This window comes from Myotis davidii, unplaced genomic scaffold (genome assembly GCF_000327345.1).
Source record: "Myotis davidii unplaced genomic scaffold, ASM32734v1 scaffold247, whole genome shotgun sequence".
NCBI classification, from domain to species: domain Eukaryota; kingdom Metazoa; phylum Chordata; class Mammalia; order Chiroptera; family Vespertilionidae; genus Myotis; species Myotis davidii.
The window spans coordinates 2,292,079-2,317,465 of record NW_006299593.1 but is presented as its reverse complement, the minus strand read 5'-3'; the positions used below and the strand labels follow the sequence as shown (position 1 = coordinate 2,317,465).

At 48.0% G+C, this 25,387-nt stretch overlaps 1 protein-coding gene across 1 annotated transcript in view; it reads right to left on the bottom strand.

Moving 5' to 3' along the window:
* Positions 1-25,387, bottom strand: part of TGFA (transforming growth factor alpha) — a gene marked incomplete at its 5' end in the record, with an annotated part of 95,020 nt that overhangs the window by 54,016 nt on the left and 15,617 nt on the right. The window contains one exon of the mRNA XM_006775306.2: positions 9,685-9,738. Within this exon, the coding sequence (XP_006775369.1) occupies positions 9,685-9,738 (54 nt within the window). The remainder of the gene's footprint in view (positions 1-9,684; positions 9,739-25,387) is intronic.

The following is a 25,387-nucleotide window of genomic DNA, read 5'->3' as shown; positions in this document are numbered from 1 at the left end:
GTGTCAGCCTTATGGGAACTCCTTTGTAGGTAACAGTTTTCTTTTCTCTTGTTGCCTTTAAGATTCTCTCTTTGTCTTTAATTTTTGGCATTTTAATTATGATGTGTCTGGGTGTGGGCCTATTGGGGTTCTTCTTCTTTGGGGCTCTCTGTGCTTCCCCTCTTCCTTTTCTGCCCTCTGGGCCTCAACCAGCTTTCAGCCTTTCCACACCGTGGCTGCTCTCTGTTCCTCCTAAATCTCACTGCTCAGAATACAGCACAACATTCCACGTTTCCCATAACCGTCACCGAAGGGGCAGACTGTGTCTGCTCTGCTTTGGGTACAGTAATTCTAAAAGACAAGCTTCATTTTTTTGCATTGGATAGAGTAGCACGTTTCATGACTCCACTTCCTGACGAGCAGAGTGGGATGTCCTCTGAGCCACTCTTTAAGTTTCAAGGACATGCAGGCCCTTGAGCACTGAGTTACCTAGGAAATGGTCTACTCTGTCACAGCCCTTTCTGTCTTTATATGTCAATCATATCCTTGCCACCAATTGGCTCAGGCCATCTTGGTATTTCAGATACTATTTCTTATATGTGTGTTCCTGCTTTCTCTCTCTCTTTGTAAATCTTACAAATAGATCCTACTGTGCACCTGACACTATTCAAGCACATTACATATGTCATATTGTTTAATCTGAACAATGACCCTATGAGGTAGGCTCTATTGTTAACTCCACTTCACAGATGGGGAAACCGAGGCACAGAGTGGTTAAGTAACTCACCCAGGGTCACAGCCCCCAAGGGGCACAGTTAAGACTTGAACCCAGGCCACCTGGCTCTAAACTCTACTGTAACTACTGTGCTATCAGATTCTAATGATTTTATTTTTAGGCACCTTTCCATCAAGCCAAATTTAAATAGATAAAAAAAGGCACAATTCCCTCACCTGCTAATGAGAAGCTGAAATCAAGTAAAGCAGGAGTTCTGAGAATAATGTGAGAATTTCTAACCTAGAAACCACCCCCCACTGGATGTACACCCAAGGCAGCTGGCAAACGGGGAACACTGCACATAATAAAGCGAAAGAGTGGGAGGGCCGCGTAATTATCTACATGGATTTTGTGACTTGGAGCCCTATCGGCTTAATCCTCTGTGGTTCAGAAGCCGAGTAACACAGCCGTTTCACACAAATCTATGAGATTTTTTTAGGAAGCACCTACCTGGACTAGATGTAGGCAAACATTTACAATCATAATGGTGATTACACTTCAGAACAACGTCCACGCACAGGCTCCCTCAGCCGGCTGCTGCTTTCTTCCAGCCTCACCTCTATTCCCCTGCCGGCACATCCTCTCCCCCAAAGCCGGCCTGCTTAACTTCACCTCAGCCTCCGAAACTCAGCTGAAAAGTCACCGCATCTGAGAAGCCTTCCCTGATGCCCTCCAAGGAACTAATTGGGGTTCCCTCTGCCCCTCCCACCGCACCTGACAGCAGGAAAGCCACACGGAGTGTGATTATTTGTGAGCCAGACAGTTCTGCTGTGAGATGGTGAGCTTCTCAAGGGCAGGGACGATGTCTCAGTCGCTCCCCTGGTACTCCGCACGTTGTAGGAACCGAGTCAGTCTTTGACGGATGGAAGAATAAATGTACAAAAGAAGATTCCACAGTTTCGTCTTAAGAACCTAAGATTAGAGATTACATATACACACATGTGCACACAGGAAAGCTCACATATGTACATGCAGACATATACACACATGCCCATACTTTGCTTTAAGATATATGTCTAATTTTTAGCGGCAAGGAGGATTAAAAACCCAAGAAAGTGTAGTTCCCAATCTGTTTTGTGGAAGGGGAAAGAAGAGAGTCACAGTTACTTAATAGTGCAAGGTGTTTGTAAATGTCCCCTCAAACAATACCTGTGGTGGGGATGAGATATGTGTGTGCATTTTTAAAAGCACAGAGGTGACGTGCTTAGACCTCTGTAGTTATCTGGGATCAAACCCCAGCTCTGCCACACGTTACTTAACTTCTCTGCTGCTGTTCTGTCAACTGTAAAATGAGGTTAATAATATTACCTTCTTCTTAGAGTTGTAGGAACTAAATGAGGATCTATAGAACAGTACCCAGTATAAACTGAGAGTATTGTAAGTTCTAGCTCAGATATTACTATGCGGATTCTATTGTGATCAATAAAATACAAATTTCTTTTGAAGTGTTACTGAGTTCTCATAGCAGCTTTGTTATGTCACGTTATTTATTTAATTTAATGCAAAAGGCACAATGACTATCTGAGAGACCTCAAACACTGTTAATGTTCAAATTTGGTCTTGCCCTGACTGGTTTGCCTCAGAGGATAGAGTGCGCCTGTGGACTGAAGGGTCCCAGGTTCAATTCCGGTCAAGGGCATGTACCTGGGTTGTGGGTACATCCCCAGTAGGGGGTGTGCAGGAGGCAGCTGATCGATGTTTCTCTCTCATCGATGTTTTTAACTCTCGATCCCTCTCCCTTCTTCTCTGTAAAAAATCAGTAAAATATATTTTAAAAAATTTGGTCTTTACTCTGAAAAAGGTTGGGAAGTACTGGCCTAGGGTTCAATCCTTGAGAAATGGCCTCCACTGACAACTATAATCTGGCTATCGTTTGGTTAGATGTGCATCTAGCTTTCTAGAGCCCTTCCCTGTGCTGGGCTGCATTTATTTAACAGCACATCAAGTGGAAAGCCTGCTAGACCCAGAATTTTATAGGGGCTCCATGGATTGTTTTACGTGATTCATGATTATTTTTCCATTTGTCGTGCTACGGAGCACCAGAAAGATTCCCATGTAGCAGATTTCATAGAGGATCTAACACCTCCTATTTTCAAGATTCCCAAAGTACCTTTCTAGACCTACTGTGTAAGGCAGAGAGAGATTTCACTCTATCCCAAGCTCCCAAAAGTCAGGATGAAAATAGGCTTGGAAAAAAAAATTGCTAGCCTGGTCGCTAAGTGACAATGGGGAAGAAAAGTGTTCTGAACCCAGGCCTCATGGCACTGGTATGTGAATGGAACAGCCCTCCAGTCTGTTTCAATCCCCCCCACCCTCCTTGTTTAACACTAGCGTGTTTTGGTATTTAGTAAATATTTTAGTCAATGCAACCTGGTAATAAAATGGCCAGATGTGTGAAGTCATGTTCCATTACACATTCTGATAAGGGAGTTGGACCATAACTTTTAAGACAGGAAAGGGAGCTGGGCCATAACTTCCAAGACAGGAAAGCTAAGAATGAATCTGTAAATCAAACAGGTGCCGAGCCTGCTAAGGCGGACACCAGAGCCTGGCTGGATTAAAACAGCCACAGGTCCCTTCATTAGTCAATAACCAGACACTCCAGGGTGATCCTCAAACTTGGCTCGGGCTCTCAGCTAACAAAGCTGATGCCGATGCTTTAAGGTGATGGCCCACGTTCTGAGGTTTGTGATTCTCTTTACCGAGCTCCGGAGTGAATGCTGGAAAGTCAGTCCTGGAACACAGACATTTCACAGACCCCCAGAACCCAGCACTGTCCAGCTGAGGAGGAGAGAGAGCTCCGGGGATGGGGAAGGGCTGCTGCCGCCTTCAGGGGAAGGCACCTCAGCCTATAAGGATGTGTCCCTCAGCTTTCTCCCATCAGGCTTAGCACAATGTGGTTGAGGACGGAAAGTGCAGATTTCGGGGCTATATTCTTATCCGTTTTCTCAGCAAACACTACCTATACCCATTAGTGATATACGCAGCCACCTTACCTCACACGCACTACCGTTCAAAATTGACATTCTCATAAATATGCTGATTTGATATATTAAAACATAATATGTCTATCTTAGGGGGGTAGAAGGTCCTTGAGAAAAGGCCCTTTTTCTATTGTGATCAGAGCCTGGTATATAGTAAGTGCTCAATAAATATGTGATTGAATGAGTGATTCAAGAATCAGCCTGGATTAGGGAGGCTGGCCTTCGCCTCCTCCGGGTCTGATAAGGGACTCTGCCCTGCCCAAGGCCCACACTGCCCTTTGGCACCTTGTTACCCTGTAGCCTTCTCCCCCGAACCCTGCCACAGGTGCTGGGTGACCACTAACCAAGGAAGACACACCAATCCGATTCTCCCTCCAGAATCTGAGCTAAGAGGCACAAAGTGAGATGAGTTGCTGTTATCTTTACGGTAGGTGTGGAGTAAATGGCCACAAACTGCCGCAGTGGAGATCTGAGCGGTCACCCCGGCTCCTGCCCTCCCTGTGGGCAGGCAGCTCAGCATTGCTGTGGATTCTCTAAGGGCTGACTCCTTAAAACCAACCCCCTTTTAGGTTGATGTGTGGTTGGGTTCTGCTCTTGCAGCGCAAGGTTCCTGGCAGAGATACCCTCTGTGCCAGCTTCACGAATGGACCACGGCAACCAGAAGAGTGATGGATCAGCTGGAAACACAGCCCAGCACCACGAGTAAGATGCCAAACAGAGTAAGATGCAACGTAACAAAGAGAATGAAAATTAGACAGTTTGGCACTTGGATTAAACATGGGAAGTCTGAATATAGTAGAAGCAGGTCTTTTCTTCAAAGAAATCCATCTTGGTAGATCAGGACTTTGTCTATGTTTATGATTGACGTTGGTATATAAAAATCACCAACATTAGCAATTGGACCCTAAGCCCTGTGATGGTGGGCCTCGTGTGTAATCCTCATGTGTATCTCCAGAGCCTAGCACAACGCCTGGAATGAGGTAGTACTTAATTAATGTGAATTAAATAAATGTAAAAATCACTAAAAGGTGGGAGAACAGTAAGGCTTCAATAGGCCTAGGTTGTTGTTTTTTTAAAAAAATCATGGAGTTGTGTCACTTTTGTGCTTCTTTCAAAGATGGTGGATGCTCTCTTCACTGAGCCTGACCTACCCACTCCACCCTCTCCTTTCCTTTGCTGAAACATCTAGACCCTTAGCTCAGTTAGTTGGCTACTCTAGTTTCCTAGCCCATTTCTGTTTTTACCAGGTAAGCTGTCTATTTACCAAAGGACATTTGTGTTTACTTCCAAGTCTGTTTGCCAGTTGCACCCATTATTGTATTTACGTAATTTAATTACTTATTACGTAAACTAATGAAATGTCTTTTCATAAGGAAAGAGCTTTGGTTTCTATTATAAGTTGAATGCTTGGGAAGACTTTCTTGATAAAGGTGAGTAGATTAAAATAACTGTGAAATTAGGAATAAATAAGAACTAGAGACCAGGTGTGTGTATGTGTGTGTGTGTGTGGAGGGGTGTGTGTGTGTGCGTGTGTGTGTGTGAAAATATACAGGTCTAGAAGGATTATGACACTTACTCTGCAAGTGTGTAAGTTCCTTCACTAAAGAAATAAAATCTGGAAATTTATAAAGGTGTAATATGGGTACAGCTCTTACAAATAAAATGATGCTGAATGTCAATATAAGAATCCATCAATAATGAAAACAAGAGCCTCATGGTACAATACTGGTCCTTTCTTCATATAACGCACTCCAAAATTTTCTATTCTAAGCTATTCAATTGCATAAAAAAAGTTGGTCATGACCCACTAAAGTGACTTCGTGACTCACAGCTTGAAAAGACAATGCCTTAATGCCACTCCTTAATCTTGTTGATGGGAGAACCGAGGTGCAGGGCAATTTAAGAGGGCTCCACTAAGGTCACCCAGCTAGTGAGTCAGAACTATGGGCCCTGATTCCATATCCTCTGGCCTGTCTACTACCCTGAGCAACCTTCCTTCTGACCCAGCACAGTTTCCTTTGCAAAAAGTGGAAGGTAGCCCAGCCAGTGTGGCTCAGTGGTTGAGCGTCGACCCATGAACCAGGAGGTCATGGTTCAATTCCCAACCAGAGCACATGCCTAAGTTGTGGGCTCAATCCCCAGTAGGGGGTGTGCAGGAAGCAGCCGATCAGTGATAACTGTGTAGCCTCTAGCTCATCATTGATGTTTTTATCCCTCTCTCCCTCTCCCGTCCTCTTTCTGAAATCAATAAAAACATATTTGGAAAAAAAAAAGGAAGGTAAAATGAGGAATTGGATGACAAGGATAAATGCTAGAGCAGAACGGAGCGTCCCTCCTTCTCTGAGGTTCTACATTCCTCTAAGCATGGGAGCAAGTCCTGGCACACACAGATATATATGCTTTTATTCCCAAACGAAGACACACCAAGTTTCTTGTGCTAAAGACACATCAGACCAGTGCACCATGTACCTGGGTAGAACACGTGAGCCTTCTAATTTTAGAATGACTGCAGCTCTACATGGGAAAACTCCAGATAATGGAATGGGGAAGCAGTTTGCATTCTGAGAAGCTTTTGTTTGGCAAGATGAGCAATAAACAGATCCCTGGCTTGCCGTCTGACCCATGTTCTACCTGTTTCCCCAACAAGTAACACCTTCCAAGACTTTTTCCTATCATCTGCTTTGCCCTCCCCCTGTGCACCTCCAGCCCAAACTCGCCCTCTTCCACATAGTTAAGCCTAATGTCACCATCAAAATCTGACTACCACCTACCTCCTCAAGCAAGCTGCTAATGGTGACCTTCCCCATGAGTGACACCACTGTGAATTTTCCGTGTTCTTGCATCACCACCACTGACACTAAATTAAGCAAGCCTTCAAACACTCCCCGATTCCATGTGGGTGGATCAGACACAGGCCAGAGGAAGGAGCAGTAGTTCAGAGGTTTAAAGAACCGCCCTGAGTACCGTGATCATGCAAGACAGATAGCAGAGGGAAGCCTGGAGCCTGGCTCCCAGGTGCCTGCGCGAGGCCCTCACCACACCCCTCAGTCATTAGAGCGCGTCTCATGAAAACATGAGAACCAGATGGGCAGCCTGAGCACTGTGCAACATTTAGGAGGGTTAAGCAAGGAGCCACCCAACAACTTAACCGGGTGCATTCTGTCCCTTTTAAGGGACATTAAAGGGTGCTTTTTGAAGACAGGTCATACTCCTTCCCCGGGAGGGTGTGACATGTTCTCAGCCGTAGGTGCTGTCACCCTCACCCTGCCTCCAGCTAATGTTTCTCTGCGTGCTTTACAAACTGACAACCAACCAGATGAAATTTTTGTCCTAACCCCCGGACTATTGGTTTCACTCCTGTGTAGCCTTAGGTCATGGTGAGGCTCTCATGGGTTCCCATGCTGTCTTTTCACCTGTATGGTGGGCCCTCTGAGGACAAGGACAGAGAAGGACTGTATAGTTTCAGCAAGAGAGTCTTGAAACCCGAGTGTAAAATAGCGTCTGGTTCTAAGAGAATTAAATACATGACAGTCACACCATCACTTCCCTACCATTGCCTATGGATCACCCCTGTATCTCCTAACAGCCCCAAGATAGCCTAATAATCCTTCTCAACAAAGCTTTCCAAGGAGTCTCCACCAATTCATTAGAATGGTCACATGGGAAAATCTTACAGGCTGTTCCTGATGCAAGTCCAACAAATGAGGAATCTAAGATCCAACTAGGAGCCAGAATAATAACTTGCTCCAGGACTTGGTAACACTGAGACCAGCTGGGCCCAACTCCCAGGATTCCTGACCTCCAGCCCAAGGCACACATCCCTCCAAGTCCCACCCAAAGCAGATGTCTGAGAAGCATTTATTGATGACAATAATGTCAGTTTCCTATGTCTCTGGCTTAATCTGCCCTGCACATTTGGGGATCTAAAAGAGAGGAAGACTGGAAGAAATCAATGAAACCTCAGTAAGACGAGCCAAGGTTAACTGTCAAGTAATAAGAACATGGAATTTTTCCCCCACAAGAATCACGACAAAGCCACATGGGATCAGCCCCTATTCCTTTAAGCTCAGGTACCACCCTTGATTGGCAAATGGAGTTTGCATTTTTCTCTCCATGAATTTTCTCTCCATGCTGCTCCATCAAAGTGTTTGAGCTTGATCCCGAGTATGCCAGCAGTCCTGCTCCAGCATTCATTCAGGAATGTACCAAACCCTTCTTATATCCACTACTGTTTCTCATTCCTGTCAATGCTCAGAGTGCAGAGACCTGCATATTTACACCACGGGTTAAGCCCTTGTCGCTTCTGTCCTAAAACGACCCATCTTTACACCTGAGTGGACAGTCTTGGATTCAGTAAATGAGCCCACCGACCTCCAGAGGATAAGAGGTTAGGAGGAATTCAGACATGAAAGCTAGTCACGCAGTATATAAATGAGCACGTTTTATAAAAAAAACAGTGTTCAACTGAAAGGTAATATAAGTAGAAAGCAAAATATGAAACCATGAAAGAAAATGCAAATTAAATGAAGGGTCACAAAATTGAAAGCATCGTCATCTACCCTCCATATTTAAGAATCTAACAAAAAAAGACTCATTGTTGCTTTTGTGGTGTAATGGACTGTGTCTTTGCTCTGAAAAGTCCTTATCCGTTAGATAAAAGTAATATTCGTAAGTGGGCTTTGCTTTAAAATATCCCAGCAAAGGGAAAAATAAGGAAGATGGGAGAATAGATGAAAGAAAAATAGCAGAGTGATGCTAATTGTTGAAGCTGGGTGATGGGTCTCTGGGGATTGATTTCACTACCATTTCTCTTCTTCTAGTATGAATGTTTCCTTAGTAAACATTAAAAATGGTTTTACATATTGAATTAGCCAAGGGTGAAACACCCCCCCCCCCCCGACATTGACCTGAAATAACTAGGGAGACAGACAGGTCAGGGGGTCACTGCAGTAACAGACGGGAACATGCCCCATCCCCCATGCCAATGAGGGAACTGTGAAACTGGCAGACCCGTGCATTACTGGTATAAAAATCAGCTCAAATTCACTTGGAAAGTGGGTTGGCCATTTGTACCAAGGATCATAAATATATTTATTCTTGCTCCTGAAGATATATCCTAAGGAAAGTATCCAAAATAAGGAAAAAGCTTCTAGGCATAAAAATGTAGCATCATAACTTGAACTGAAGGCAACATAACTATCTAATGGGAAATACTTAATTCAATTACACGTGTCCATTTTAATGGAACATTGTGATATTTTAAAAGGATAAAATTTAGAAGTTTCTCGAAACATGGAAAAGCGCACAACTCCAAACCTTGGGTTCAAAAAGCAGGAATCAAAATAATCTCCTCACTACGCCTCACTATTAGTGCACGTGGACAAAAGTGATGTGCGAATGTAACGGGGATGCTTCTGCAGCGCTCTGACCATGAGTGGTTAGCCTCCTCATTTCCCAAACTTTCCAATCGGTTTCTCCAGGGTCTTTAAAATGAAACAAGGGAAATGTTACTACAAATGTCAAAAGACAAACCAGAGCATAACGAACTAAAGATCACCAGGGGGAGGCAATCACAAGGGCTCAGGAATCTGGGCTCTTCTTTACATGGGTTATTAGATGAGCTAGTTTCAAGTTCTCAGGGCCTGCAGGCTGTTTTCCAGCACCCCTGCCCACAATGATTGTCTGAACAGAGAGGTGGGACGGGGTGAGCCCTGAGCGAGCAGGGAAATAGCTCCCTCAGGTCTGCAGTTCAGATCTCCCAGCAGCACAATCTTGGCCCATGGGAGGCCAAGCAGAGAGCGCACAGGGCACAGCTGGGCGTGAGCACAGCAGCAGGAGCCCCAGAGGGAAGCTTAGAGCTCAGGCTCCTCAAACTGGCCAAGGTCTGCTCCCTGCCCATCCCCCATGTGCCATCCCACACCAAGGGGCTGAGGGGACAGGACTCACCACTCAAGGCAGATGTAGTGTTCTCCAGCGCCTGACACACAGCCAACACAAGACCTGTGGGGGAAGGAGAGAGAGAGAAGAGTCAGCTCAGCAGCATTGCGCCTTGCAGGATTTGAGGGCAGGATTCTTTCTGGAAAGGTAAAGACTGGGTAGCTTTACAAGGCGGCCACAGGCAGGCTTGGCTACATCATTTGGGGGACTCAGTGCGAAATGAAAATGCAGGACCCTTGTTCTAAGAGCAGGAACACTGTGCCATTAAAAGTACTAAACAGAAAGCTTTTTCCTTTCTTCCATGGTCTCTCTCTCCCCACCTGTCATGATGTTTCTTGTTTTTGTTTATACCATATAAATATTTTTATTGTGGTAATGTGTATATATAAAATTTACTACTTTAACCATTTAAAGGGTAGAGTTCAGGGGCATTAAGTACATTGTTGTGCATGTCATGATATTTTTTATTCGCTATATGTCTCTTCTGTCTTTGAAGTATGGGGATAATCGCAAGGTGAGCAGAACCCCTCACAGGTACAGAGGCCCCAGCGACAGAGTGTGCAAGGGCACATGCGACCAACGACTGGCAGTATCCCTTCCAGCAGCATCTGGGTGGATATGCAGTGACCCAGGTAGAGGCATGAAAGTCTAGTCAGTTGTTTCTTCTTTCTAAAAGCCAGGCGCCCCAACCAGAGGTGGACAGGTGACCCCCAAGGATATTACAACCTCTGCTCCAGGATGTACTAGGTATCCGAATCAGGGATAGGGGAGAGGCTCATGCCTATCTAGTCATCCACTGACCATCATGAGGACAGCTGCCACCAAGCCCTGTCCTGAGATGCCGTGGCTTCATGCACCTAACCGCAACCATTTTTGTGTCCTTATCCCACCAGGGGAAGCAGGAGGTGGGATCACATGCCCCTGTCCACACTCCATTGTCCCACTGGACTTCACTTATGAGACACAAATTTAAAGACAAAACTATCAAGAATTTCAAGGTTGCAGCCGCAGTACCAACCCCTTGCTCAGGGCCCTCTGAGCGTGAGACTGCGGCTACACAAGTCACATGCCCACACCCCTGTCAACGGATGACCTTGGGTGCCCAGATGTTACAGTAGCAGAGGTTTCTGGAAACACTGCAGCAAATTTCTAATGAAAAAGGAACCTCTTATGAGTTATGCAATCAGCATGAACTGAGTTACTACAATGACTTCCTAAAACTGAAATGCGAAAGATGCCACGGTGGCCACGCAGAGTCTGGGCCACCGAGGGGTTAGCCTGGAAGGCAGATGAATCGAGTCATGCAGAAAACAAGCTCAGTTCTTCACTGTGACCCCCCCCCCACCCCCCATCCCCGCACTGCACAGGGCCACGGCAAACCCCACCATGCATGTGATGTCTGTATTCCTCTTCCACTCGGGGGATAGACAAAGAAGCCTTGACACTCAGTGGAGAAACATGTTTGGAACAGAAAGAGCAGTCATGCTCACAGCTCTCCTTCAGGCCTTTCCCAAATGCTCCTACGGAGGCCTGGACCAGCTCTTTGGGCTGGAACAAGAGGAGAAGATGAGTAAAATCATCCTGTCTTCCCTATGCAATTCTTTTGTGCTGCTCAATAGACACTTTTGGGAGCACAGCTCCTAAGCTCCTTGGACATATGTAAAAGGCTCAGTTTGTAATCCGCACACCAAGCGCTGGAGTGAGGCTTTCCTGCCAGAGCCAGAAGTCTTAGTGATTCCACACTGTCAGCTGGGACCTGTCACACTGACTTTGCTGGCACCACCACCGCCACAAACCACTCAGGGCCAAAGCCAGCCAGTGACCTGTAGTAGTAGCGTAACAACGCGGGGATGCTTTGCATACCTCTCTGCAAGCAGTGCCACTGGCCAGTCACAAACTGTCCCTGACCGGATGAATTATCCTGCCACTTCCCTCCCTGGGCCCATATTCCGTAAGTTAGCGAAAGTCCAGTTCCTGGGCTCCACCTCAACCTCCGTGTAAGCAAAGCCAAGACAAGAAAGCAAATATCGTCCAACTGCAGCCAGGACAGGGCAGAAGCATCGCTAACTCTCCAGGGCTGGGGAAGGGCCGCCCCTCAGCCTTGGGGCACGTTACTTGCCCCCTCTGTTCCTCCTCTGAGAGCTGTGACATAGGTGTTTTGGGAGCTAATCAGAGTCTGCAAACCCACCTTGTCCCACAGATGAAAGACGCTGGGTTTGATTCATAATTTGAGCAATGTGAGAAGACTAGTTCCATGGAGAGCAGCTTCTTGGTGCTCTGGGCTTCTCTCTCTATAAACTTGATTGAGGCACAACCCAGCTAAGGCTGTGATGAAAGGTGAGGTTTCTGCTTTCCCTTCACCATGTGGTGAGCTCCCTAAGAAGGTCCCAGACCAAAAAAAGTAGGGTCACATCTTTCACTTCTCAAATGGGTGGGTATAACTTAGCGGGCAGGTGCCAGTTCCCACCCAGCACTTTGACATTGGGGTCTTATGGGGTCCTCAGAATAACCCACAATACAGGCACCTCCTTGCCCTCGGCCTACTGGTCCAGCCTGTGGAAACGTGGTTTTACAGAGGAGGAAACTGAGGCTTAGAGCGGTTAAGAAATGTGCCCAAGCTCCTGCAGCCCAATTCAAACTCAAGTCTGTCTGACTCCTATGCCCAAGACAGCGTTTAATTACCACACACACAATAGTCCTACCGACCACAGCCTGTCACGACACATTGGTAGGTATGTATTCACCAGTTACAGCCTCTGAAATGAGTCCAAACGACAGATTCAGCAGGTCTGGCATCGAAGCTGGAGCCCTCTCTTCTAGAGGCCACATCTGTTGCCTCTTGGGAATTTCCATGGCCTCCAATTCTCCCTCTGCGAGCAAGGTCTCCTGAGGGGCAATCTACGTAGACCCCTGACTGCCAATCTACAATCTAGTGTCCAGACCGCCGGCAGCCCTGGTTGTGCTTGGAAAGCTTGGCTCTGTGAAGGCCTTCCAGAAACATGTGGCCTCTGAGGCTCATCAGAGAACAGGAGATCCTTGCCTGGAGCACCTGTGTGGGGAGAGCAGGCCCTGGGACAGCTGCCACGCCCACTGACTGCAGGGAGAAAGGCACAGTTCAGACAGAGGCTGTGGCCCGAAGCCGCAGGCACCTCTCGCTGAGTTTCAAAGCTGGACCTCTCCTGCCACAGGCCACCCAGACAGCCTCCTTCTGGGGCAGGAATCCTTTTAAGTGGCTCCTGCCAGCATCCCATGTCTGTTTAAATAGTTCCAAAGAGGGGAATCCCTGGATGATGGACTTAAAAAAAAAAGGTGGGAGATTGGTGAGGGGAAAACCACACAATGGAAGGAAAGCCTTTTGAAAGGCTGATCACCCCCATCCCACGCAGAGCGAGAACCAGACTGCCCTCCAGGAAAGACAAGGGCTGCGATGCTTATAACTCAGCTGTTAGAAAGGCAATAAGAAGTTCCAGCAGAAAGACTGTCTGGAGAGGCGAGGCTGTTAATCTCGTGAGTACACATAATGGAGCCATCGTGAAACCCACTCACAGGGGCGTCAATGGGAAATGCTGTTGAGAGGTGCTGGGCCCCCATCTCCCCTGGGCCATAAAGCAGGGAGCCCACCCCCAACTCCTCTGTGCAGCCACTCACTCATGCACGGGATGGGGACCTGGGCTGTGCCTTCAGCACGGGACACCCTCCATCCTTTCCCACTCATCAGCCTGTGGCTGTTTCCTCTGTGGGCACTGAGCCCTGGGGCTGGGACACACGGCGGAGAGGACCGTGCCCGGCTCTGGCCTCTGTCACAGCCAGTGTTTGCTTCCAGGCTCTTACCCACTCCACTGTGCCGATCAGCTCGCTGACCTCCGAGACAATCAAGAGCTCCACATCTCATCCCTTTTTGGGTCCCCTAAGCCAGGTTTTCTACATAGGGGGTGAAGGTGAGGTTTTGGTGTCAGGGAGATGTGGGGAGGATGGAGAGAGATTGCAGCAGGTCCTTTGGATGAAAGATGCCCTCGAGTTAGAGGGGGTGGTGGTGAGGACAGGCTTATGGGTAAAGAACAAATGCAGGCAGGAGGAGCAGGAGTCAGGCAAGAGAGATGCAGAAAGGAGTGTGGGTGTTTGGGGGGCAGCTAGGATCCCCCTTCCTCTCCTACCATGCTTTGGGGTCGTGAGGGACAGAGCAAGGAGCTCAGGTAGTGGAGGGTGGTCCCTAGAAGGCGAGAATCCCGCAGCTCAGCATGCGGTCCACAGGGGATACCCCTGGAGCAGCCACGTGGCATGAACATATGTGTAAATGGGTCACATGGAACCCAGGACCTGCTGGCACAGGTTTTAAGGCCTCTTCCCTCAGGAATTACATCCCAACATTAAATTTTATCTGCAAACATGGCCAGATTTTAACTGCGTAGCAGAAACTGCAACGTTTTATGGCTTTAACAGGCTTTTCAAATGCAAGAGGTTTTGACAGCCTGGTGAAGACGCTGGTTGCAGGGTAAGACCTGATTAGGAAGAAAGGTTGTAGGAGTAGTGGGGAGGCCAGGAGACCACAAGCCCGCCCTTGTGACAATATCCATAAATGCAGAAAGCAGCCAGGGCATCCGCCATCGCCCCAGCACAGGGAGGCCAGCCCTCAGACAGGCCATGGTTGCTTTTGGAGGAGGTGACACTTCACATTTGCCCCAGCTCACAGACTCGAGTGACACTCAGTTCAGACAATGTCAGGCAAAGCTGCAGAGGAATTTGTGGCGGAACTGGCCGGACGGGATTAGGAAAACTCTGGGGATGGCGAGGAGAGTTTAGAAACATGTGACACAGGAATGAGTCACCTTGGGCAGACGGGCTCTGGACAGAGGGCTCTTTCTTTCACCATCCCAGCATCTGGATCACTGCTTTCAAAACACAGGTTGGACCCTGCTACCCAAGGAGAGAGTCTTATCGAGACATTATTTGAAAAGATGAGTGTTGTATTTCAGGTGGCAGGTTTTTTTCGCACAGAGCAAAGAAACCAACTATGCAGGGAGGGGCAGCTTTCAGTTCCAAACCACACAAGCGAGATCCCGACCCCTGCGCCCAAACACAGCTGTGGCAAGGGACAAGTTCACCAGGGAGACCATTCTAGGCCAGTGGCGGGCAGTTGAGGGAAGACCACCAGAGCCTGACCAGTCTTCTGAGCTCCCTCCTCACACTGTTCGGTCATAGGACTGCCATTGTGGCTAATGGCATTAAAAATAATAATAGCAGCAATATCTGCTTGACAACTTACTATGTGCCCTGCATCGTCTGATTCCATACTTTATGCAAGTCCTAAGATGTAGGTACTATTATGCTCCCATTTTAGAGGTAAGAAAGTGGAGGTACAGGAGACGAAGTGACTGGCCCAAGGTCACCCAGCTTGTAAGTGACAGACATTGCAGGCTCATATTACAGGGCCCAGATGGCTTTACTTTGTTTCTGCATGTCCTGTGAAGTACAGCAAAGAGCACAGAAATGCTAGAAAGACCACCTCCTCCTCTTCTCTCCTGGACATAATCCATGTATGTCCTGTGACATGGGGAACATAGCTAAAGGGGAGCCCAGAGACGAGGGTCCTCCATGAATGGCGTCGCCTTTAGCAAGTCACTTCACCTCTCTCACTCACAGGTTCTTTATATTTTTAGAGAGAGAGGAAGGCAGAGAGAGGCAGAACCCTCTAGCACACAGAGCACCAGCAAGGGGCACCATCCCTGGCCTCCTTCCAGCTCTCTGTAAGGTGGACCCCTTGCTTTGGAAAAGGATCAGACAATAAGGAGGTCATGTGTGTTTGTCTCGATGAGTGTGCTCAGTTGATGGTAACTTTGTCTTTCAATTTAGCACGATGACCTTTACATCAAATATTGGAAGACGGAAGAGGTCCTAAATCTGAACTTAAAAGTGAACTAGGTTCCATCTCTACATTTCCCATGCAGTCTTCCAATTTTAGTACATGTACTGCTGAAGCAAGCACAGTGCAGTCTTGATTTTGGCTTGATGATATATTGCAAGCTCACCATCTATGAGGGAATGCACTTGGGCCAGTGAGCTCGGGGCCCGAGGCTGCCCTTCCCAATGGTGTGGCCATAGGCATCAAAGTCCAACTTGATGAGGCTAAGGCCTTATGACATCATGGAAAATAAGCCAGTGCTACCTGCATGCTCATAGGTATTTTCCATTTCCATCTCCGTATCTCTGTGGCCAGGAAAAACCAAAGTTTTCATCATGAACCATTAGCATCAGGGAGGTGGAAGACATAAACAGGTGGGTGTCCACACTGCAACCCTCTACCATGTTCTAATTCTGACTCGGGGTTTGTTATGGCAGAGCAGAAAGGTGCCTTGACATCAGACCTGGGTTCAAATCCTGACTCTGCCACTCTTTTCTTGTGAGACCTTGGCCATGTTATCCAATCTTGCTCACTCAATGTCCTCATAGGTACATAAGGATGACACCTCCTCATACAGCTACTGCAAGGATTATAAAGTGAAATGGAGTACACGAAGTCAGGGAGAAGTGGAATCTCTCGTACCACAGTGAAGGCAGATGAATATGGGGTACCAAAGGCAGCACAGAGATCCCCCGTTCCCATAGGCACTGCCTCTGCTCCCCTGCCCCAAGCACCATCTCCAGAGGCCTGGCCCTCAAACCATGTGTTTAAAAATAACTTCATTTGGTCTCATCCCCTGACCTGTTCCACCTCCTCCTCTTCACTTCTGGGCAGGGCTGGAGGCCCAACAGACATCATCCCTCCCTCCCTCTCCTTTACCTGGTATCCAAGTCAAGGCCACCTACACAACCTGCCTCCGCACTGTCCATCTCATCCATCCCCTGCATCTGCTGCCGCTGCCCCAGTTCAGGCCTCATCATCTCTCCCACACTATCGCAATAGTTGTCTAACTGATTTTCCTGCCAACAGCCTTTTTACTTTGCTCCTGCTGCCAGAGAGACCTTCCCGAAGCACTTGCTGGACCATAGCACTCCTTTCTTCCACCCCCCCCTCCCCCACCATGGGCTCCCTGCTCACAGAACCCAGTCCAAGTCCCGAGCAGAGATTTAAGGTGCAGGTCTGGGTCCTAACCCCCATTTCCACCTGCTCTTCCCACCACTCCCATCAGGCACTGTCCCCCTTCCTTGCACATGACTTGCCCTCTCTCAGAGCTTGGTACCTTGGGTTCACACCACTGGGGACCTGACAAGTCCTTGCAGCTGCACGATATTTGCTTCACTGACTGAGCCTTGGTTTCCTTCACTGTAAGGAGAAAGCTACCCAGCTCCTGCACAGGGCTAGAGAAGAAATGAGGGGACACATGAGAAATGTGCAGTATGTTGGGTGGCACACCAATGGTAGCTGCTATTATAGAGAGTTACCATGAACATGTATTGTGCCGCTCTCTCAAGTTGGCAGGCCCCTCCCTCTGCCCATGGATATCGAATTTGCCTCTCAAAGCTTTACTCAAACATCAGAAATAATCATTTCTTCGGAGAAGTCCTTATTTGATTTGCCTTGTAGTTCAAAAGTGTTCATATCTGACCTCTAGTGTGGTCAGGAACGGTGCCTTCCTCATACCTACCCTCACACCTGGCATAACACCTACACCTTAGTTAGGTTTTTGGAACTGAATTTCCCTAAGAGGTCACAGAGTTGGAGGGGGTGAGTATTGAGAGTGTACACATGGGGAATAACCCCCCCCCCAGCTGATCCTTGGTAATTCACTCCTCACATCTACCCTAGACCCCCACAGCTCTAAGCTCTAAGTCTTGGTTCTCATTCTGATTTCAGTGGAAATGAAGAACACTTGAACCCTGGCACACATTCATTCCACAGGTGCTCACTGAGCACCCCCCACATGGCACACAGTTCTCGGTGCTGCTGAGATAGCAAAGGACTAACAGTTCCTTCTCTCACGTCTGCAGTGCACTTGTCCCATGGAAACGAATCCTTCCAATTCCTGGAAACCATTTATGTTGTACTCCATTACAAATGTCAGGCTGCACCACCACTCAGATGGGTGGTGAGTTAAAATGCGCCTTCTGCTTCAACAATGATGTTAACTAGTCTCGCTAGCAGGGAGAGAGGGCCCTGGGAGTGTGGGGAAGTGTCGCCCTTCTGAGCCGGGGGTGCAGCTGCTGAGCCGCGTGCCAAGGTGATCCTCCGTTGTTTCGTCACTGATAAGATGACCCCTGAAACGTTTTTCCTTTTCAGATCCTTAGCTCATTTTGTAGGCTCTCCTGAAAACTGTATGAGAAAACAGGAGGACCTGCACCTCGGACCCCAAGCAGGGGAAGACAGAGGGTGTGATGGGTGTAGGGCTCATTGAATGGCTTGGAGCTGCAGGTAGCAGAGCACTACATCTTCAGGGGCTCCTCAGGCAAAGGCAGGACTTGCCACAGGTTTACGATCCAGATGAGGAGACACAGCGGAAGCAAACACACTAACTTGTGTTCTGTGCATACCCACCCAAGGTGAGTACCTGGCTCAGGTCTCCTAAATACACTCGCTAGTGTTTTCACGCCTAGAAAACCCTCCTGCTGCCCTGACCTCACTTCTAACCAGTCTTCCAGGCCCAGCTCGACCCGCATGTCCTCCACACGCCCTGCTGACCACTCCAGCAGGGAGCATTCTCACCTTTCACCTACTGACCCCTGTCAGGGACAGGACAGGTGCATAGCCCACCCCAGTCACTCACATGTGTCTCCCCTGTCCCTCTCAGCCCAGACCTCATTTCCCACTGTTGACTCAGGAGACCCGATACTATCTTTCTCTCCCCACTTCAAGGGGCAAATGAGAATATTTATAAAATGCTTGGAGTTCTGTAGAGTCGAGGGCCTAATTAATGCCCAGGACCGACACCACATGCATCAGAGAAGTGTTGCAGCTGTAAAGGAAGATGACATGTGCTCTTTTGACTTCCAGGGAAGTATGCAAAAAATAAATGACTAAATTAAAAAGCCTCGAGACCCTCGCAGGAGGAGGTGGGTGCTGCCTAACTGAGATATCTTTGTTTTTAAGGACCAGAGGGTGATACAATACACCTCTCCTCACCATTCTCCCCAACTCCCCACCCACCTGAAAACCTTACAGAACAATGCTGTCTCCTGACCTGGCGGTGTGAAAGGACCCTTGCCAATAATGCAAATAGCATACAGGGGCAAATGATCTCTTCCAATCAAACAGTTAACCAGGATGCACGGGGCATCTCCTCTGGGCGAGGAAGGCCTGGTGACTGATCTCACTCCCCCACATCTACACTACACCCTTTTTTGTTCGGAGGCAGCAGTCATATCTCCAGCAGAGTTAACGCCTTATTAGAGACCTGGACCAAGGGCTGGGTCCTGAGTCAAACTTCCTCTTCCGCAAGGCCTGCTCCTGCGCTGGCGGGCTGAGGGCCCCCGTCCAGAGGTTGCAGAGCAGCAGGGCAAGTATCCCGGGCTAGCTGGAGTTCCCTGGCCACTGACTCACCAACAGGCTGTACCAGGGCTGAGTTCCGAGGCCGCAAGAAGCTGGGCCAAGCCGAGGCGCTCCAAAACCCTGTTCCAGCTGACAGAGTGGAGCCATTAAGGTGTCTGTGGAAGGGACTATGCTGGACACTCCCAGAATCCCAGAGGAAAGAAGGGGTGGGAAGTGTCCTGAAGATAAGGCCAGGATAAAGCGGTAGACACAATGGCTCTATGTGCAGGCCCCAGGCCCCTCAGCACTGTGAACCAGTGAGTGGAGACCTGGCTGCCAGGAAATTCAGGAATCCAATGCCAGCTCTGGAAGAGCCCACTGCATGGTGCAAGCCCCTCCCCGTCCAGGGAGGCCCATTGGGCGCATCTCAGCTTCCCCTGGCCTTGTGGTGGCCCCAGGATCCCCATCCTCTGGTCAGCAGGGCTTTGTCTGTGCAGACCTCAGACCAGCAGAGTTAGCTTCTCAGCAGAACCAACCAAGCCAGGCAAATCCTTCAGCCCCGGCAAGGCTATATGTAAACATCTCTTACTACAAGTGGCTTGGAAGTAGGCTATGAGCAGGGAGGAGGTAAAAAAATAAGCAATCTTTGACTTCTGCCCCACTTCCTCCATGTGAATAGCTTAGTAATGACAAACTCACCCCTTCCCCCGCTCCACTCTGGGCAGTCCCAGAGCCACCCTGCAGAAGGCACTGTGAAACTTGGGGTTTGGGCTAAGATAAATACCTGTGTGACTTGGCAGAATTTCAGATCAATGTGGCACCAGCCTGTGGGGGTGGGGGGTGGGGCCAGAGGGGACAGTGATGCCCCAATGCTGATCACCACTGTCAGGTTTCCCCTGTGGTCTGTGTCTTCAGGGGTGGCCACAGAACATCCCTGTGGAGAACTCATTTGACTAGATAAGGGCCACTGATTGAGAAGCAAGGTTCAAGCAGAGGAGACAAGTTTCCAGAACTCCAGATTTTTAAGAGTTAAGGGGAAAACACCGTGAAGTTCCGATAACCCCACATTTCTCAACCCACATCATGCTGCCAACTGGGACAGTGTCTATGTTCTTTTTCTTGGGCCCTGGAAGTGAGGGGCAGGAGGAAGCGGAGAAAGAAGAGGAGGTGGAGGAGGAGGAAGAGGAAGAAGAGGTCGAGAAGGAGGAAGAGGAGGAGAGTGTGGGTGAGAAAGGGCCTGAGTGACAAGTGCAGGTAGCAGCTGCTAAAAGGGCCTGGATGAGGAGTGGGCAGGAGGTGCTCAGTCTGGCCTCCTTTCACGGGGAGACCCTGCCACCCTGAGCCCTGACAGGAGAGCACTGCTGGCACCGCCTCCTAGGGAACATCTGGAAACCGGTGAGGGTAGTTCTTTTTTGAGGGTAGTTTTTGGTTGTCACCATGACTCAGGGGCACTCCTGGTATTTAGTGGGTGAGAGCTGGAATGCTAAACTGCTGTAATGCCCAGGACTTTGTCCTGACTAAGATGCTAATAGTGCACTCTGTTAAGAAATTCTGGACCCCAACAGGGAAAGTCTCTTCAACCGCAGGCCATTCAGCCTCTAAATGAATGGGCAGAAGCACCACAAACCCAGGGGAAAGGGAACAAGCTGGCAGTCACATCAACAGACAGGGCCACTCATCAGAGCCTTGCAAACAGTCTCGGGGAAGCTCGTAGAGCAGGGGTGGGAAATCTTTTCTCTGCCAAAGGCCATTTGGATATTTATACCATCATTCGCAGGCCATACAAAATTATCAACTTAAAAACTGGCCTACTGTACTTGGTCAAACATTTGATTAACTCACCCCTAATGCCTTGATTTCAGGGGCCAGACGTTCCCTACCCCTGTTGTAGAGTAACCACGGTGATCAGCCTGCCCTCAGTTAACTAGGATGCTCCCTTCCCCATTCAGTAATTCCCTCTTTTCTTATGTTCATCTGTCTGTCTCTGTATTAACCCAAAGTATTTGGGTTGCACAATACAAAGCCCACCTATAAAGTAACAAGACCGACAAGCCACAAACAAACCCACTCCTAGTCTTTTAAGGTCATGAGGTGCCAGAGAGACTCCCAGGAGCCCCGAGAGGGAGGGAACTGACCAGAGAGGTGATGCATTTGACTCTCTCTTGGGCCACCTGCCCGATTTTAGGCCCCTGATGTATTTCCCTCAGAGCAACGCAAGTTCTTCTGGTAGCAAAACTGTTCATGCATGCCCCCAAAGCACTTAGTTGAACAGGGAGAGTCTCGTGGACTGACACAAACCAGTGAGGGACAGGCTCCTCCGTTTTGGTGCAGGGAGCATCAGATATCTTTTAGTGGTGTCACCTTAAAGCATTTGAAAGGAAGACAAAAATCCGGCGAAGACACAGAAGCTCTTGCAGGGGAAATGGGAGTGGATCCCCCTCCCCCAACTCTGCTCCTGCTCCTGTACCTACTCGCTTCTTTGAAGACAGGTAGAGATGAGAAACAAAAGAGCAGAAGGAGCAGGAAAAGGGGAAGTTTCTGCCAGCACAGTTTAGCTCTAGCAAGAATAGGGGGATGACAGGAAGAAGCATGTGGGTGGCAGTCCTGCACGTTTAAGGGGTGCAGTGAGAAAAGGGTCTTAGATTATTACCATTCAGGGTATTATTGAAGCATTGTTTAGGAGAACCAGGCTCATCTCAAAGAGTGGGGTAGGAACCAAATACAGTGGATACAATGGTGCAGCCTCCTTGGAGGGCAGTGTGGTGGTTTCTTACAACACTAACCACAGTCTTACCATGTGGCCCAGCAACTGAGCTCCTTGGTATTTATTCAAATGATTGAAAACTTATGTCCACAGAAAACCTGCACTCAAATATTTGTAGCAGCTTAATTCATAAATGCCCAAACTTGGAAGTAACCAAGGCATTTTTCTGTAGGTGAGTGGATAAACTGTGGTACATCCAGACAATGGAGTACTACAAAGCAATGAAAATAAGTGAGCTATGAAGCCATAAAAAGACACGGAGAAACCTTAAATGCATATTACTAAGTGAAAGAAGCTACTCATAAAAATCTATGGACCGAGACTCTGTGATTCCAATTATATGACATTCTGGAAAAGACAGTAAAAAGATTTGTGGTTTCCAGGGGCTTGGAACGGGGGTTGGGGGTGGGGGTGGTGGAGAACGAAAGGTTATCCTTTAGAGCAGCGGTTCTCAGCCTGTGGGTCGCGACCCCTGTGGCAGTCGAAAGACCCTTTCACAGGGGTTGCCTAAGACCATCCTGCATATCAGATATTTACATTATGATTCATAACAGTAGCAACATTACAGTTATGAAGTAGCAATGAAAATAATTTCATAGTTGGGTCACAACATAAGGAACTGTATTTAAAGGGCCAGAAGGTTGAGAATCACTGCTTTAGGGGAAACACCGGGGATTGTAAGGACAGTGAAACTATTCCGTGTGACACGACAATGGTGGATATAGGCCATTTTGCATTCGTCAAAACTTATAGAATACACAATGCAAAGAATAGACCCTAATGTAGACTAGAGGCTTTAGTTCACACTTAACTCTAGTTAAAAAAACATTACTTTTAGTTAATAACAATGCACCAATAATAACCCATCAATTGTTGCAAATGTGCCACACTAATACAAGATGTTAATAATAAGGGGAATTGTGTGGGGGTGGATGAGGAAGTATATAGGAACTCTGTACTTTCCACTAAATTTTTCTATAAACCTGAAATTGCTCTAAAAATGTCTATTAAAACCCCCAGCTGATAACAATTACAACCTTATGAGGCCATATTATTCTCTCCACATTCTGAATTGTCCAGTCTTACTGTTTCCCTAAGTCCAAGTACAACGTCCTTCTCCTAGGAAGGCCAAGCTGGCACAAGCAGCTTGGGTTGGACTTTTCTGGAAAGACAGAGGAGACACTGTGCAGTGTCTCATGGAGCCACGGCTCTGGGCATCATCGCTGCCCCATCAGCGTGGCAGAGTATAAAGACAGACAACAGAGCTAAATTCCTGACCAGCCTTTGCCATCACTGTGAATCCTGGCCAGCTGAAAACTTGCTAGGAAGTACAAGGAGCACACTGGTTCTCCTCTGCTGTGAAATGTGCTGCAGGGATGTGCTCACTAAATGTTGACAGTGGCTCCCAGGAGGGGCAATGGCCAGCTTTGTCAGTGGCTGATCTGACTGGGCTGGGCTGCTGTGTACCCTGCGCCTCCCTCTCAAACAGGGAGCATGTCCAATGAGAGAAAGCAGGGGAGAATCACATTCCCTGTGGAAACAGCCTGGGGAGAAGGCAGGCTACGGGACTGGAGGGGAGGGAAGGAAGGAATAGTGGGTGAGGGGTCTTCAAAAGAAGTCTTCCAACAGAGAGGTTGACAGGTACAGCCAAGAGTCTAAGCAGCCTCTGAAACAACCAAGGAAACCCAGGACCCGGTTTCATGGCAACTGGCCTTGCTTCTGTGGCTTTTCATGTAAAATAGATGATGTTGCCCAGTGGTTGAGCATCGACTTATAAACCAGAAGGTCATGGTTCGATTCCAGGTCAGGGCACATGCCCGGGTTGTGGGCTTGATTCCCGATCATGCAGGAGGCAGCCAATCAATGATTCTCTCTCATCATTGATGTTTCTATCTCTCTCTCCCCTTCTCCCTTCCTCTCTGAAATCAATAAAAATATACTTCAAAATAAAATAAAATAATATAGATGACGTTTCCTAGATGTGCTGTCTCTCAGAGAAGGACAAGTTATGAATGCACTTTTCAATCTGCTGTCAGCCACTGTTAGCTCTGGGACTGGGGGAGCAGAATATAAGAGTTAGAAAGATGGGTTCATCCAGTTGCTTGACCTTCCAGCTGCATCTGAGGGTATGCTCCCCAGTAGGTGTAAGCACAGCCTTCATCATAACAAAACGAAGCTGCAGCTAGAGAACTTTCCCATCCTCCTCTCCCGTCTTCTTACACTTCAGGCAGGTCAGGAACAGAACAGCACTGGGGGTTAAGTGTTCCACATCCTCCTTCTATGAAAACCTATGAGCAAGGGAATGAAGCAAGCGGCTCACTCCCCATTCCCAGCTCTGTCACAGCCTGACTTTTTTTTAAAATATATATTTTATTGATTTTTTACAGAGAGGAAGGGAGAGGGATAGAGAGTTAGAAACATAGATGAGAGAGAAACATCGATCAGCCACCTCCTGCACACCTCCCACTGGGGATGTGCCCACAACCAAGGTACATGCCCTTGACCAGAATCGAACCTGGGACCCTTCAGTCCGCAGGCTGACGCTCTAGCCACTGAGCCAAACCGGTTACGGCACAACCTGACATTTTATTCTATGTTTGTTTGTTTATTTTCTGTCCTTTTGGGACCAAGTGGGGGTGAGCGAGAGGTGGTGTTTTCTGGTTTGTTGTATTCTCGGTGCCCAAACAGTGCCTGACACAAAGACAGCTCTCAACAGTACTTGTTAAATGAATTCGGTTCCGTTTTGAGTCAAACCTGCCTAGAGATGTCTAGGGAATGTGAACCAAAGAAGTCATATCTGAGCAGCAAAACTTTACAAGGACTTTGTGGAATCTAGGTTCTTTATTCTGGAATAAGACACCACGAACACTTGTGTGTGATGACAGATCTCCAAGAAATAATGCAGACAGAGGAAATATGTGTGTGTGTGTGTGTGTGTGTGTGTGTGTGTTTGTGTGTGTGTGTATGTATGTGTGGGTGCGTGTGTAGATCAATAGAGTTATTGTGGATGTTTTTTTCTGAACTGGGGACATCTAACAGAGACCTGGATAAATGTGGGGAACCAGTCCTGCAAATATCTTAGGGAAAGCATCCAAAGGTAAAGAAACAGCAAGTGCAAAGGTCCTGTGGTAGGAGTGAACTCAGCCTGTTCAAAGAAGAACAAGGAGGCTGGTGTGGCTGGAGCAGGTCAGTGGTGGGAAATGAGGCTGGAGAGATGCCAAGGCAGACTTCTCTCACGGGGAGCACTAGGAATCTGAATTTTATTTTAGGCTGAGCAGCTACTGGAAGGTTTTGAACAGAGGAGCAATATGTTCAAAGGGTTCACTCAGGGTACTGAGAACAGATGAGGCCTTACCAGAAGCAAAACTGGAAGTGGAAGGAGTAAAGATGAGACTACTGCAGAAGTCCGGGTGAAAGATGAGGGGCAGTGGGGAAGGATGTGAGAAGTGTTTGGATGTAGAATATAGCATAATCAGAGCTGACAGGACTCACTGAACTTGGGGGGACTGAACATGGGAGGTGCGCTTTGGTCCTGTGCCTTCAGGGAC